This window comes from Mesoplodon densirostris, chromosome 15 (assembly GCF_025265405.1).
Source record: "Mesoplodon densirostris isolate mMesDen1 chromosome 15, mMesDen1 primary haplotype, whole genome shotgun sequence".
Taxonomy (NCBI): Eukaryota; Metazoa; Chordata; class Mammalia; order Artiodactyla; family Ziphiidae; genus Mesoplodon; species Mesoplodon densirostris.
The window spans coordinates 7312761-7325679 of record NC_082675.1 but is presented as its reverse complement, the minus strand read 5'-3'; the positions used below and the strand labels follow the sequence as shown (position 1 = coordinate 7325679).

General features: G+C 38.1%; 1 protein-coding gene across 3 annotated transcripts in view; it reads left to right on the top strand.

Moving 5' to 3' along the window:
* KNTC1 (kinetochore associated 1) overlaps window positions 1–12919 on the top strand; it is an 86785-nt gene that overhangs the window by 17430 nt on the left and 56436 nt on the right. For all 3 annotated transcript variants that reach the window (XR_009534482.1, XM_060118250.1, XM_060118252.1), the window contains exons 16-24: window positions 180–255; window positions 4702–4827; window positions 4918–5007; window positions 5419–5472; window positions 6718–6779; window positions 9495–9606; window positions 10693–10836; window positions 11021–11077; window positions 11171–11272. Coding sequence is in view for 2 of the 3 variants with exons in the window: in XM_060118250.1 (XP_059974233.1) it covers window positions 180–255; window positions 4702–4827; window positions 4918–5007; window positions 5419–5472; window positions 6718–6779; window positions 9495–9606; window positions 10693–10836; window positions 11021–11077; window positions 11171–11272 (823 nt within the window). In the remaining variant the exon portion in view is untranslated. The remainder of the gene's footprint in view (window positions 1–179; window positions 256–4701; window positions 4828–4917; window positions 5008–5418; window positions 5473–6717; window positions 6780–9494; window positions 9607–10692; window positions 10837–11020; window positions 11078–11170; window positions 11273–12919) is intronic.

The following is a 12919-nucleotide window of genomic DNA, read 5'->3' as shown; positions in this document are numbered from 1 at the left end:
GTATGTGGGATCTTCCTGGACCAGGGCTCGAACCTGTGTCCCCTGCATTGGCAGGTGGATTCTTGACCACTGCACCACCAGGGAAGCCCTCTTGTGTTCTTCTAAGCCTTACTCCTTGATGAAAAGCTTGAATTCCCTGATTAATAAAAATTTTACTGAAATTTCTTTCAATTTATCAGATTGAGTCGGTTACTTCACAAACACAGATTTGCTGAAGCCGAGAGCTTTGCCATTCAGTTTGGACTAGATGTTGAGGTAATTATTCATGTATTCATTCATTCATTGAAAGCATTACTTCATGTGCTAGAGGCTGTGGAGACAAATATGTAAGACATAATGGGAATTTAGTGTGATCAGGCCTATAATTAAGATACGACCAAAATAGAGAAGGGATTCAAAGGAGATATTGACCCTTAAAGTAGGGTGGGAAGACTTCGTGGAGGAGGTGATTGTATGTCAGATCTTGCAAATGTTCCAGATAGTCCTGGGAGAGGAAGGGAATTCTAGGTGTTAAGACACATGAAGAAAGTGAGGGAGGCTTATAGTGCTTCTAGGAACTCCTAGTAATTAGATAGGACTAGGGTGTAGGTTATATGTGCATAGAAAGGAAAGGAGATGATGGAGAAGGAGAGGGTCAGAGCCTGGAGGGCTTTGTGCACGGCAAAGGATTTAGATCTTATTCTGCAGGTGATGGGGAGCTACTGAGATTTTTAAGCTGGAGAATGTCTTGATTAGGTTGTCATTTTGTAAACATGGGAAATTGTTTGGAAAGGGGTAAATCTAGAGATGCAAAGACCAGTTGAAAAACTGACCCAATGCAGTGAAGTGGAGACACACAGGAGGGAAGGTCTGATGAGAGAGGTGTATAGGAGGTAGAAGCAGTGGGGCTCAGTGATCAAACATAGTGGGGGGTACAAATGTCAGGAGCAGACTAGCAGGACTCTGGCTCAGCGCACTACAAGTCCCTTACATATAAACGAGTTCCATTCCAAGAGCACATTCATACATCCAGTTCGTTCAGAAGTCCAACAAAGTTAGCCTAGGTACCCAACTAACACAATCGGCTACATAGTACTCTACTGTAATAGGTTTATAATACTTTTCACACAAATAATACATAAAAAACAAACACACACAAGAAATAAAACATTTCTAATCTTACAGTAGCGTACCTTGAAAAATACAGTAGTACAGTACAATAGCTGGTGCTTCTTAGCAGTACCAGGTACATCACTGCTGCTTTTACGCTTGCTTCTGGACATCCTGGGCTTGAAATAAAGATACTGTACTACTCTACACTATACAGTACTGTACAGTAAAGTACACAAAAGCACAACCACTTGTAGAGGATGCACGCATGTGACAATGTACGCCAGACACGTGAACTAACTTACGTGATTGGACATGTGAATACACATTTGCATCTTGGAAAGTTTGCAACTTGAAGATTCGTATGTAGGGGACTTACTGTAGTTGGAATGTGATGGCATTACTTAAAGTGAGGAATATGTGTGGAAGAACAGGTTAGGAGTAAAATATGAAGAGTTCTGCCTTATAAAAATTGCATGTAAGGGATCTTATAAAATGAGGCTGTCTGATAGGAAGTTGGAGAGTGATCTGAGCTGAATCTAGACATAGGTAACACCGGAGGAATGGCTCAGACCACTCAAGGAGAATGTGTGGAGTAAGAAGAGATCTGAGGATGAGCTACAGGGGCACCAGCACACAGGGGATAGAGGAAGAAGGGCTATAAACATATTTGGGAAGAAAACCACACAAATGTACGATTAAAGAAGCCAAGGGGGACTTCCCTGGCAGTCCAGTGGTTAGGACTCCTTGCTTTCACTGCCGAGGGCACGGGTTCGATCCCTGGTTGGGGAACTAAGATCCCACAAGGCATGAGGTGTGACCAAAAAACAAACAAACAGTTTAGTGGGGAGTGATCAGCAGTTGCAAATACTACCAATAAAATCAGGTATAAAAACTGAAAGTTGTCTGTTGGATTTGGTGATTAGGAATTCACTGATATCCCTTGAAAAGTCCTGGGAAGTAATGAAGGATGAAGCCTGATGGTAGTGAAGAACTAACATTTGCTAAGTGGGTGGTGGGTACCCATGTGTTTGGTGTTTTAAAAATGTAGCATTTTATATTATGTAACAACCTAAATGGGAAAAGAATTTGAAAGAGAATAGGTACCTGTATATGTATAACTGAATCACTTTGCTATACACCTGAAGATAACACAACATTGTTAATCAACTATACTCCAATATAAAATAAAAAGTTTAAAGAAAGTAGCATTTTAAAACATGGAAAACAATTTTGTATATTGTTTAGAAATGTGTATGAGTAAAGCAGTATATAAATTAATGGGATAATAAGCACCAAAGTCAGAATAATGGATACTTCTGGTTCAGGGAAGGAGGATGATTTATTTGGAAGAAGAGAAAGTAATATTAAACTATAATATAAATATTATAAATTATATTTATATTAAATATAATATAAATTATTATATTATTAAATATAAATATATTATTTATTATAAATTTGTATTATATAATATACTGTATAATAGGTTTATTTATTATAAATATTAACATAAACTATATTATTAAAATTTTTTAATTTAGGTGATAAGTACATGAGTATTTATTATATTATTACCTTTTTGAACATCTGAAAGTTTCATAATAACAACATTTTAAAAAGAGCAAATGAAGCCAAAAACCAGTGAAAGATGTTTTCAGGGGGTGGAGACACAGCACTGGAGAAACTGCTCTTTCGTATCACTTTTAGCTTTCGGAGCCAGAGAGCCCATGTTAAAGTTGGTATTTTGTTTATAAAAAAGGAACCTGAAATTTTGACTGTGTCTAACTCAAGCTGTTTCTAGCTGCTAAAGAACCTCTGATAGACTGGGTATTCCCTGGTGGCACAGTGGTTAAGAATCCGCGTGCCTCAGGGAGATCACCTCGGTGCTTTGTGACCACCTGGAGGGGTGAGATAAGGGAGGGTGGGAGGGAGGGTGGGAGGGAGGAGATATGGGGATATATGTATATGTATGGCTGGTTCACTATGTTATAAAGCAGAAACTAACACACCATCGTGGAGCAATTATACTCCAATAAATACGTTTAAAAAATAAATAAATAGGGCTTCCCTGGTGGCGCAGTGGTTGAGAGTCTGCCTGCCGATGCAGGGGACATGGGTTCGTGCCCCGGTCCGGGAAGATCCCACATGCTGCGGAGCGGCTGGGCCCGTGAGCCATGGCCGCTGAGTCTGCACGTCCGGAGCCTGTGCTCCGCAACGGGAGAGGCCACAATAGTGAGAGGCCCGCGTACCGCAATCAATCAATCAATCAATCAATCAATCAATCAATCAAATAAAATGGTATGCCTCACTAACCTGAGTTAAACTGTATCAATTTAGCAACTCACTTAGCAAAGAAGTAGTGAGAACCTTGCTAAGTATAGAGACTGTGGGAGCACCCCCCTCTTTCTCTCAGCTTAAAGTCTAGTGGAAGACATCTTCAGTGGCTAATAAAGGTACAAAAAAACCCACGAATTTTCCTGCCAATGCAGGGGACACAGGTTCAATCCCTGGTCCGGGAAGATCCCACATGCCGCGGAGCAACAAAGCCTGTGCGCCACACCTACTGAAGCCTAGAGCCCGTGCTCTGCAACAGAAGCCACCGCAATGAGAAGCATTCGCACCGCAATGAAGAGTAGCCCCCGTTCGCTGCAACTAGAGAAAGCCTGTGTGCAGCAACGAAAACCCAACGCAGCCATAAATAAATAACTTAATTAAATAAAATTTAGAAAAAAGAACCTTTGATAAACTTAGAAAAGTAGACGTGAAATATAATTTTATGGTATTCTTCTAAAAACCAGCTCCGTTCACTTTTTAAAAAAATATATCAGTATTAATTTCCTGTTTTCTTTTTTAATTAATTAATTTATTTTTATTTTTGACTGCATTGGGTCTTTGTTGCTGCGCACGGGCTTTCTCTAGTTGCAGTGAGCGGGGGCTACTCTTCGTTGTGGTGCGTGGGCTTCTCATTGCGGTGGCTTGTTGCGGAGCAGGGGCTCTAGGTGCGTGGGCTTCAGTAGTTGTGGCACGCGGGCTCAGTAGTTGTGGCACGCAGGCTCAGTAGTTGTGGCTCATGGGCTGTAGAGCGCAGGCTCAGTAGTTGTGGTGCACGGGCTTCGTTGCTCTGTAACGTGTGGGATCTTCCCCGGCCAGGGATCAAATCCATGTCCCCTGCATTGGCAGGCGGATTCTTAACCACTGCGCCACCAGGGAAGCCCTCCATTCACTTCTGAACAGCAAAATTTCAGACACATTACTTACCCTCTCTTGAGCTTCAGTTTTCTTGATTGTAAAATAGGGATCTTAGTATTTACCCCATAGGGTTATGAGGAGGTGCAAATGCTTACTTAGGTTTTTATGAGAGTTAACTGAGATAATTCACATAAAGCTCTTAGTACACTGCTGGTCACATTTAGTGAGGACTCAGTAGAAATGCTTTCCATAACACTTTGTAATCTGGGTTACCTTTCAGTTATCTAAGTGTTACCTTCTTTAATGCTTATTCTTGAACCACATGAATATTCACATTTTTGTTTTAGCATACAGTGTAAGATGTCATCCACAGGCATTATTTTGCTTCAAGTTTCTTGATGTGGCATGTTTATATTACAGCTTGTTTACAAAGTAAAATCAAATGATACATTGGAGAAACTGGCTTTGAGTTCTCAGGACACCAGTGAGCAGACCGAATGGCAAAAACTTGTAGATGAAGCTAAGGAAAATCTGCATAAAATCCAGGTATGTTTTCCTTGTCATATACTAGAATATTCAGATCGATGGATTGATCAACATTACGTTGCCTTACCATGTCTGGCATTTATGAAACAGGATGATGAATTTGTGGTGAATTACTGCTTGGAGGCTCAATGGATAACCTATGGAACAACCCAGGAAATGCTAAATTATGCCAAAACCAGGGTAAGTGTTTCTGACCTTTGTGCATGTTCGTTTGTCTTATGCAAAAGAAGTATTTTGCAAAAAACTGAATGATTTTTCCCATAGATCTTTTTTAAAGTGCATTTCTTTTGCTCTTCCAAACGATGCCATTTTTGCTATAGGTTGTTCCCCTCACTCACCTGTAAATGAATACCATTGCTAGTTATATTCCTTAAAATCAAGGTGTAACAGATGGGCAAAATGTGAGCTGTTTTTATAAAATGCATTATTTTTAAGATATGTAACTTCTTTATTGTTCATTGTTCATCTCAGAGTTGAGTGCAATTTAATTTTTTAAAGATGATTTTTTCCTTTAATTCACAGGAAATCCATCTTCTTTCATGAAAAACCTAGTATAGCCGATATTCTAACCGTGTTTCTTATTCATCTTAGCTTTTGAAGAAAGAACATAAAGCTGTTCCTATCTATTCTGATGGCTTAAAAGAGGTAATTACATTGGGTTTATAGGTTAATTTGGGAGTGAATATACTGTTACAGTATACTTATGAATTCAAGATAGGTCTGTATTTTTTTAAGAGCAAGTTATTTTAATACATTTTTTCCTTATTGCAAAATGGGAATAATACTAGTACTTATGGGTTATTTTGAGGTCAAATGAAATATTTCCTATAAATCATTTTGCATAGTGCCTGCTATTTCAAATAATTGTAAACTGATGATAGCTATGATGGTGCCAAAAATATATGTGCATACACATGTATATACAGATCTTCCTCAGCTTATGATGGGTTACGTCCTGACCAACCCATTGTTAAGTTGAAAATACCGCAAGTCAAAAGTTCACTCAAGGTTGGGGGGTGTGGTGGTGGGATGAATTGGGAGACTGGGATTGACATGCATACGCTAATATGTATAAACTAGATAACTAATAAGAACCTGCTGTATAAAAATGTTTTTCAAAAAAAAATGCACTTAATACACCTAACCTACTGAACATGATAGCTTGGCCTCACCTACTTTAAATGTGCTCAGAGCACTTATATTAGCCTAGAGTTGGGCAAAGTCATCTGACTCAAAGCCTGTTTTATAACAGACTGTCAAATAGCTCATGTAATGTATTGAATACTGTACTGAAAGTGAAAAAACAAAATGGTTATAAGTATATCGGTTGTTTGTGATTATGTAGCTGACTGGGAGCTGCGGCTCCTTGCTGCAGCATCACAAGGGAGAATCGTCCTGTATATTATTGCTAACCCAGGAAAAGATCGAAATTCTAAGTATGGTTTCTACTGAATGCGTTTTGCCTTTCCACCATCATAAAGTCGAAAAATCTTAAGTTGAACTGTTGCATGTCAGGGACCATCTATATATTTTTTAACTCTTGTCTCAAAGTAAATGTTTAGTATAATCCAGCTAGGTTTTACCATAAGGGCATATTTATAAATCACTGGGAAAACTAATTGATTTTGAAAAACACCTACAATTAATGTACAAATACCTTCCTCTTCTTTGCAGGTTTATTGCATTGAGTGTGATTGGAAATATTTCCGTTATTTCAAGTTTTTTTGTTTTGTGCTAAGTAAAGGCAGTCATATTTATGGGAATTGACTTGTAATATGGGACAAAATGAGAATATGTACAAGACTTCTGAAACAGAATGCCCAACTTTTGGTGTTTTTATTTTAATATTATTGCACACAACATTCAGACTGTCAAGTTATTTCTTTTTAGGTACTAAGGGCTCATGCAAAGTTGACTACTTTTTATGGAGCATTTGGACCTGAAAAATTCAGGTATGTGCATTCCCCATTTTGAATTCTGGATTATGAATTAGATTGAAGTTTGGAATGTTATAAAAGATATAATAGCATTGCTTTGAGTGAATTTGTGTTTCTGGGGGGTTCAATGATGGAAAATGTTATCTTTCCTGCTAAGATTTAGGCACTTCCTACATCATCCAATGGAATTGATACATTTGGAAGGCAGATTTAAATAAACATACCTTTTGCCTTAACAATCTACTTCTGGAAATTAATCCTGTTAGATATACTAACATGTGCACCAAGAATATGTTATTGACAAATATGAGATCTAGTTACCTTAAAGCTAAGACAAATTTATTTATCATGATAAACTAACAATGAAGGAAGCTTTATTTTTTCTCCTTATAGCTCTTCAGTTATCCCGATCCTATCATTAAACATTCTATCTTTTCACTGCTTATTGAAATGTTACCTTAATCACATGCTAAAATTCTCACGTGTATTTAAGTTTCTGCAATATAATTGTATTCACTTGATCTCATCTCTCTATTCATTCACCAGTATCAAATAGTTTTAATTAATGTAGCTTTAAAGTGTCCTATTAACTGGTAAACTAGTCCTACTATACTTTTCTTATTTTTCAGAATTTGGGCAGCTACTCTTTTCTGTATGACACTTGGAGTCAGAATCAGCTTATCCAGTTTTTTAAAAATCTTATTTTTATTGGATCTTTTATTATTTATTTTTACTGGGAATGTGCTGAACCTAAAATCAATTTGGAGAGAATCAGTATCTTTACAATATCAAGTCTTCATATCAATATTTAAGGGCAGTATGTGTCTTCCTACACATTCTATCCTTTTTTTTATGTTCCTGAGTGGTATCTACTCAGTTGTCTTCATATAGATTTTTTACATTTTTTTTGTTATTTTGTCTTTCTTGCTACTTTTATAAATGGGACTTTTCTCCATTGTATTTTCAAAAGGATATAGAAGCTATTGATTTTTTAAAATTACTTTTAAACCAGCTACCTTATTGAATTCCTTTTTCACTTTTAGTAATATTTCAGTTGGACTTGTTTTTTCCAAGTATATAGTTATATATGCAAATAATTATAATTTTGCTTCATTTTTTTCCTCTTTTTTTTCCCTTGCCTAACTTCATTGACTGGTACTTGTAGAACGTTTTTGTTTTGTTTTGTTTTGTTTTGTTTTGTTTTTTCTTTTTGCGGTATGCGGGCCTCTCACTGTTGTGGCCTCTCCCGTTGCGGAGCACAGGCTCCGGATGCGCAGGCCCAGCGGCCATGGCTCACGGGCCCAGCCGCTCCGCGGCATATGGGATCCTCCCAGACCGGGGCACGAACCCGTATCCCCTGCATCGGCAGGCGGACTCTTAACCACTGCGCCACCAGGGAGGCCCTGTTTTGTTTTTTTTGATGTGAACCTTTTTTTTTTAAGTCTTTATTGAATTTGTTACAATATTGCTTCTGTTTTATGTTTTGGTTTTTTGGCCATGAGGCATGTGGGATCTTAGCTCCCAGACCAGGGATCGAACCCACACGCCATGCATTGGAAGGTGAAGTCTTAACCACTGGACCGCCAGGGAAGTCCCATGTAGAACATTATTAAATAATGGTGGTAAATAGGCATCTTTCTCTTGTTCCTGATATTAGTGAAAATGCTTGTTTTGTTTTATCATTTAAACATGATACAGGCTAATAGGGTTTTGTCTTTTTATCATTTTAAGGAAGTATTCATCATCTATTTCTGAGCTTTAATTAGGACTGGGTAGTCACTATAGCTTTGTTGGTTACAGCAAAAGACTGGAAGTAACCCTGGTGTTCAAGTGGTTGTCTAGTTAAATTATAGTAAATCCATGCCATGGAATAATATGTAGTCCTTAAAAAAGAATAACATCTATATGTGCTCATTTGGTACAAGCTGCCAAAATAATGTAAGATGAATTTTTTTAAGTACAAATAGTATACATAAAAAACTCTCATTCATTTTAAAGTTAAAAATGGTTGCTTGTATATGTAATGATTATCTCAGGAAGGACCTACAAGGAGAGCTATAACTTCTGGGGGAGATACAGGAGTTCTATAGGTCTGGGATAAGAAGGAAACTTACTTTTCACTGTATAATCTTTGATTCTTTTTTTTAACTCTGAAGAAAAAAAAACCTAATTAAAATGCATAATGGGGCTTCCCTGGTGGCGCAGTGGTTGGGAGTCCGCCTGCTGATGCGGGGGGCACGGGTTCGTGCCCCTGTCCAGGAAGATCCCACATGCCATGGATCGGCTGGGCCCGTGAGCTATGGCCGCTGAGCCTGCGCGTCCGGAGCCTGTGCTCCGCAACGGGGGAGGCCACAACAGTGAGAGGCCCGCGTACCGCAAAAAAAAAAAAAAAAAATGCATAATGATATCTACTTGTAACATATAACCTTAATATATATGTATATATATATATATATATATTTTTTTTTTTTTTGCGGTACGCGGGCCTCTCACTGTTGTGGCCTCCCCCGTTGCGGAGCACAGGCTCCGGACGCGCAGGCTCCGGACGCGCAGGCTCAGCGGCCATGGCTCACGGGCCCAGCCGCTCCGCGGCATATGGGATCCTCCCAGACCGGGGCACGAACCCGTATCCCCTGCATCGGCAGGCGGACTCTCAACCACTTGCGCCACCAGGGAGGCCCAATATATATTTTTTGACTACTAACTTCTTTCCTCTCTTTGACTTTGCAGGGGTAGTTCTTGGATTGAATTTCTGAATAATGAAGATGACCTTAAGGATATTTTTTTACAGCTAAGAGAAGGAAACCTTGTTTGTGCACAGTACCTTTGGCTGAGACATCGGGTAATTTGTTTTGCATTTTTTTCTTAATGGCTTTATAGCTTCTGTTAGAGGTGATTGAATCAGTGTTGGAAACTAATAGGGTGGCAGGAGTGACTGGGCAATGGGGTGTTTTCAGATGGTTTGATAAAATATGACCTGTCCCAGAGAAGACTATCCTCTGATGATATCAACTCAGAGGAAATATTATACATAAAATATAAACTTACGTTATCTCATCATTCAGAGTCTAGTTAGCTCCTAACCTTAGGTCAAGAGGTAACATTTTATTAAGCAGTTTATTGATGGGCTTTCTTATGTAGGAATGGTGGAGAGGGTAGTCCTGTTGCAGCTCAGGTTGTCGGAAAGGATTGCCCATTATAATTGCTGCTCCGAATCTCCTTAATGTTGATATAGAATATTAGGTCCAAAGCTTAGTATCTGGGTGTGATGCTATTAAAGACACATGCTTGTTAGGGTTTGTACTGTCACCTCCAGTTAAGTTTTCCTTAGAATGCCATCTCTGCCTGTTCCTCTGCCTCTAATTTATTAACTAGTACTCGCTGCCATGAGGTTTCACGGAATTTGTGGCTACCAACTTGAATCATTTGCACAGAGTAAATCACCTTTAAGGGTCGTTACATCAATAAAATTTTTTTTTAATAAAATTATTTTATTTTTATTTATTTATTATTTTTGTCTATGTTGGGTCTTCGTCACTGCGCACAGGCTTTCTCTAGTTGCGGCGAGCCGGGGCTACTCTTCGTCGTGGTGAGCGGGCTTCTCTTGTTGCGGAGCACGGGCTCTGGAGCGCATGGGCTTCAGTAGATGCGGTGCATGGGCTCAGTAGTTGTAACTCGTGGGCTTTAGAGTGCAGGCTCAGTAGTTGTGGCCCACGGGCTTAGTTGCTCCGCGGCATGTGGGATCTTCCCGGAGCAGGGCTCGAACCCCTGTCTCCTGCATTGGCAGGTGGATTCTTAACCACTGCACCACCAGGGAAACACAGTAAAATATTTCTTGAAATGACTTTCTAATAAGTCTTTCCCTCTTGGGAGGCTATCGGTTTAAATTTGTTGGATAAATCTTAGTTTCTCACTCTGTATGATTTAGGCAAACTTTGAAAGCAGATTTGATGTGAAAATGCTTGAGAACTTGCTCAACTCAATTTCTACACCAGTCTCTTTGCAAAAGCTTTGTCCGTGGCTTAAAAATGATGTGATCCCATTTGTGAGAAGGACTGTACCTGAAGGACAGGTAAGTTGCCTTCAGTGTTCTCACTCTTGATGATTCTATTTTTTACATTATATCGTCGAAGATTAAGTCGTGCTAACACCAGTTAGTTCATTTTAGTGTCTCTTGAAAGACTACGATGGAGGTTTTAAATTATTTCAGTGATTATTTATTCGTATCAGTACTTTTTATGATATATCTCTTTCAGAAAGTTCTTGCAAAATGGTTGGAACAAGCAGCCAGGAACCTTGAACTAACTGATAAGGTAATACCAGTATAATTAGCACTGAAAAGGCATTTCCAGTACTCCCCATGGCGTAAAACATTATTTTTAATGGTCTCTAATATTTTTTTAAAGGCAAACTGGCCAGAAAATGGGCTTCAACTGGCAGAGGTATATTTTACAGCAGAAGAACCAGATGAGTTACGATTGGCGTCCTCTTGGCATTGGAGTTCCTTGGTACGATATGAAAAACAAATTTTTAGTAATAAAAAATTTAATTTATATTGAAGGGTTTGTCTATGTGTATTTAGACACATATTCACTTCTTAAATATTATTTTTGTATGTTCTTTTGTTGTGTACTTTTAAAATCCACAAAAAGGAAAATTAGGTTTTTTCTTTCTTATGTTTCTGTTACAACTTGAACCTGTCTTTTTTTTTTTTTTTTGCGGTGCGCGGGCCTCTCACTGTTGTGGCCTCTCCCGTTGCGGAGCACAGGCTCCCGACGCGCAGGCTCAGCGGCCATGGCTCACGGGCCCAGCCGCTTCGCAGCATGTGGGATCTTCCCGGACTGGGGCATGAACCTGTGTCCCCTGCATCGGCAGGCGGACTCTCAACCACTGCGCCACCAGGGGAGCCCTGAACCTGTCTTAATGCACTGTTTTTCTCTATTGAGCCAAGCAAAAGGGAAACAATATATAAACATACTCCTAAGTAGTCTAATTGGGATTTTATGCATTAGTAACATTTCACAGTCCTTTAAAAGGGTAAAACTTAATGACATATTAGGATTAGTTTTCAAAGGCTGTATCAATCAGGTTTACTTCTTTTATTTAAAGTAGTAAACTACTTCTAGTTTTGATTGCATTTCTTAGGCATTCCAATAGTCATAATGGCTTAAGTACCAAAGAATTTTTTAAAAGATCAAATTGAAAAAAAATCTGGGACTTTCTGACTGACTAAATAAAATAGCAATGCTAGAAAGAGAACTAAGATCAGGAATATTGATGTTACATATGATGTTAATTTGAGGTTAATGAACTGAATTTATTATTTGGCTTCTAAATTTCTTAAGTTCATTTATTTTTCCCTTCAGATTTCTAAAAGCTAGAAAGCATTCATTATATTGAAAAAATACATTCTTATATTTTAAAAAAGTTTGTTGGGGTACCATAATTTAGTTTATAAACTAACATGTTGAGACACCTCAGTATAACCTCAAGTCTGAAGTTTAAAGTACTTAAGGACCAGAAGGTATGACCTTTTGTAATAACATCATACATACATTATGAAATTACATTTATTCCTTAAGTTTCTGGAGCCCAAAAATAAATAATAAATTTCCTCCTACTTTCTGATATAGCAGATTCTTTTTATTAATTATACTTACTGATTATGTGCTGTTAAGAATAAGATGGGAATTTTTTCTGTAAGTTTCAAGCAGTATATTGATGTTATATAATCAATACATGTTATAATGTACAATGTATATTGATCATTTTATATGTTTTTCCACAGAAGAGCTTTTCCTCTTGCTATAAAACACTACTTTGTCTTTTCCCTAATTGCCTTTTAGCAATTGAAAATTCTGGTCCTCGTATGTAACTTTAGGAAATGTCATCACTTTGTATCTGGTCATGATCTATATGGATGGAACATTGAGGATTATCTAAATGATGTTTGTGTACCTAAGTATATTGGGGTTCTGAAAAAATATTACACTAATATTAATAGTTTTTTCTATTTTTTTAAGAAAGAAAATTTCTTTTAGATTTCTGTTGGATTCTGATCTGTTAATTTGTACTAGTTAATTTTGCTTAAACGTCTGCAAAATTTAAAGGCATAAGTTGCAGTTTCCTCTTATTTGTATTTCCCTCTCACACTT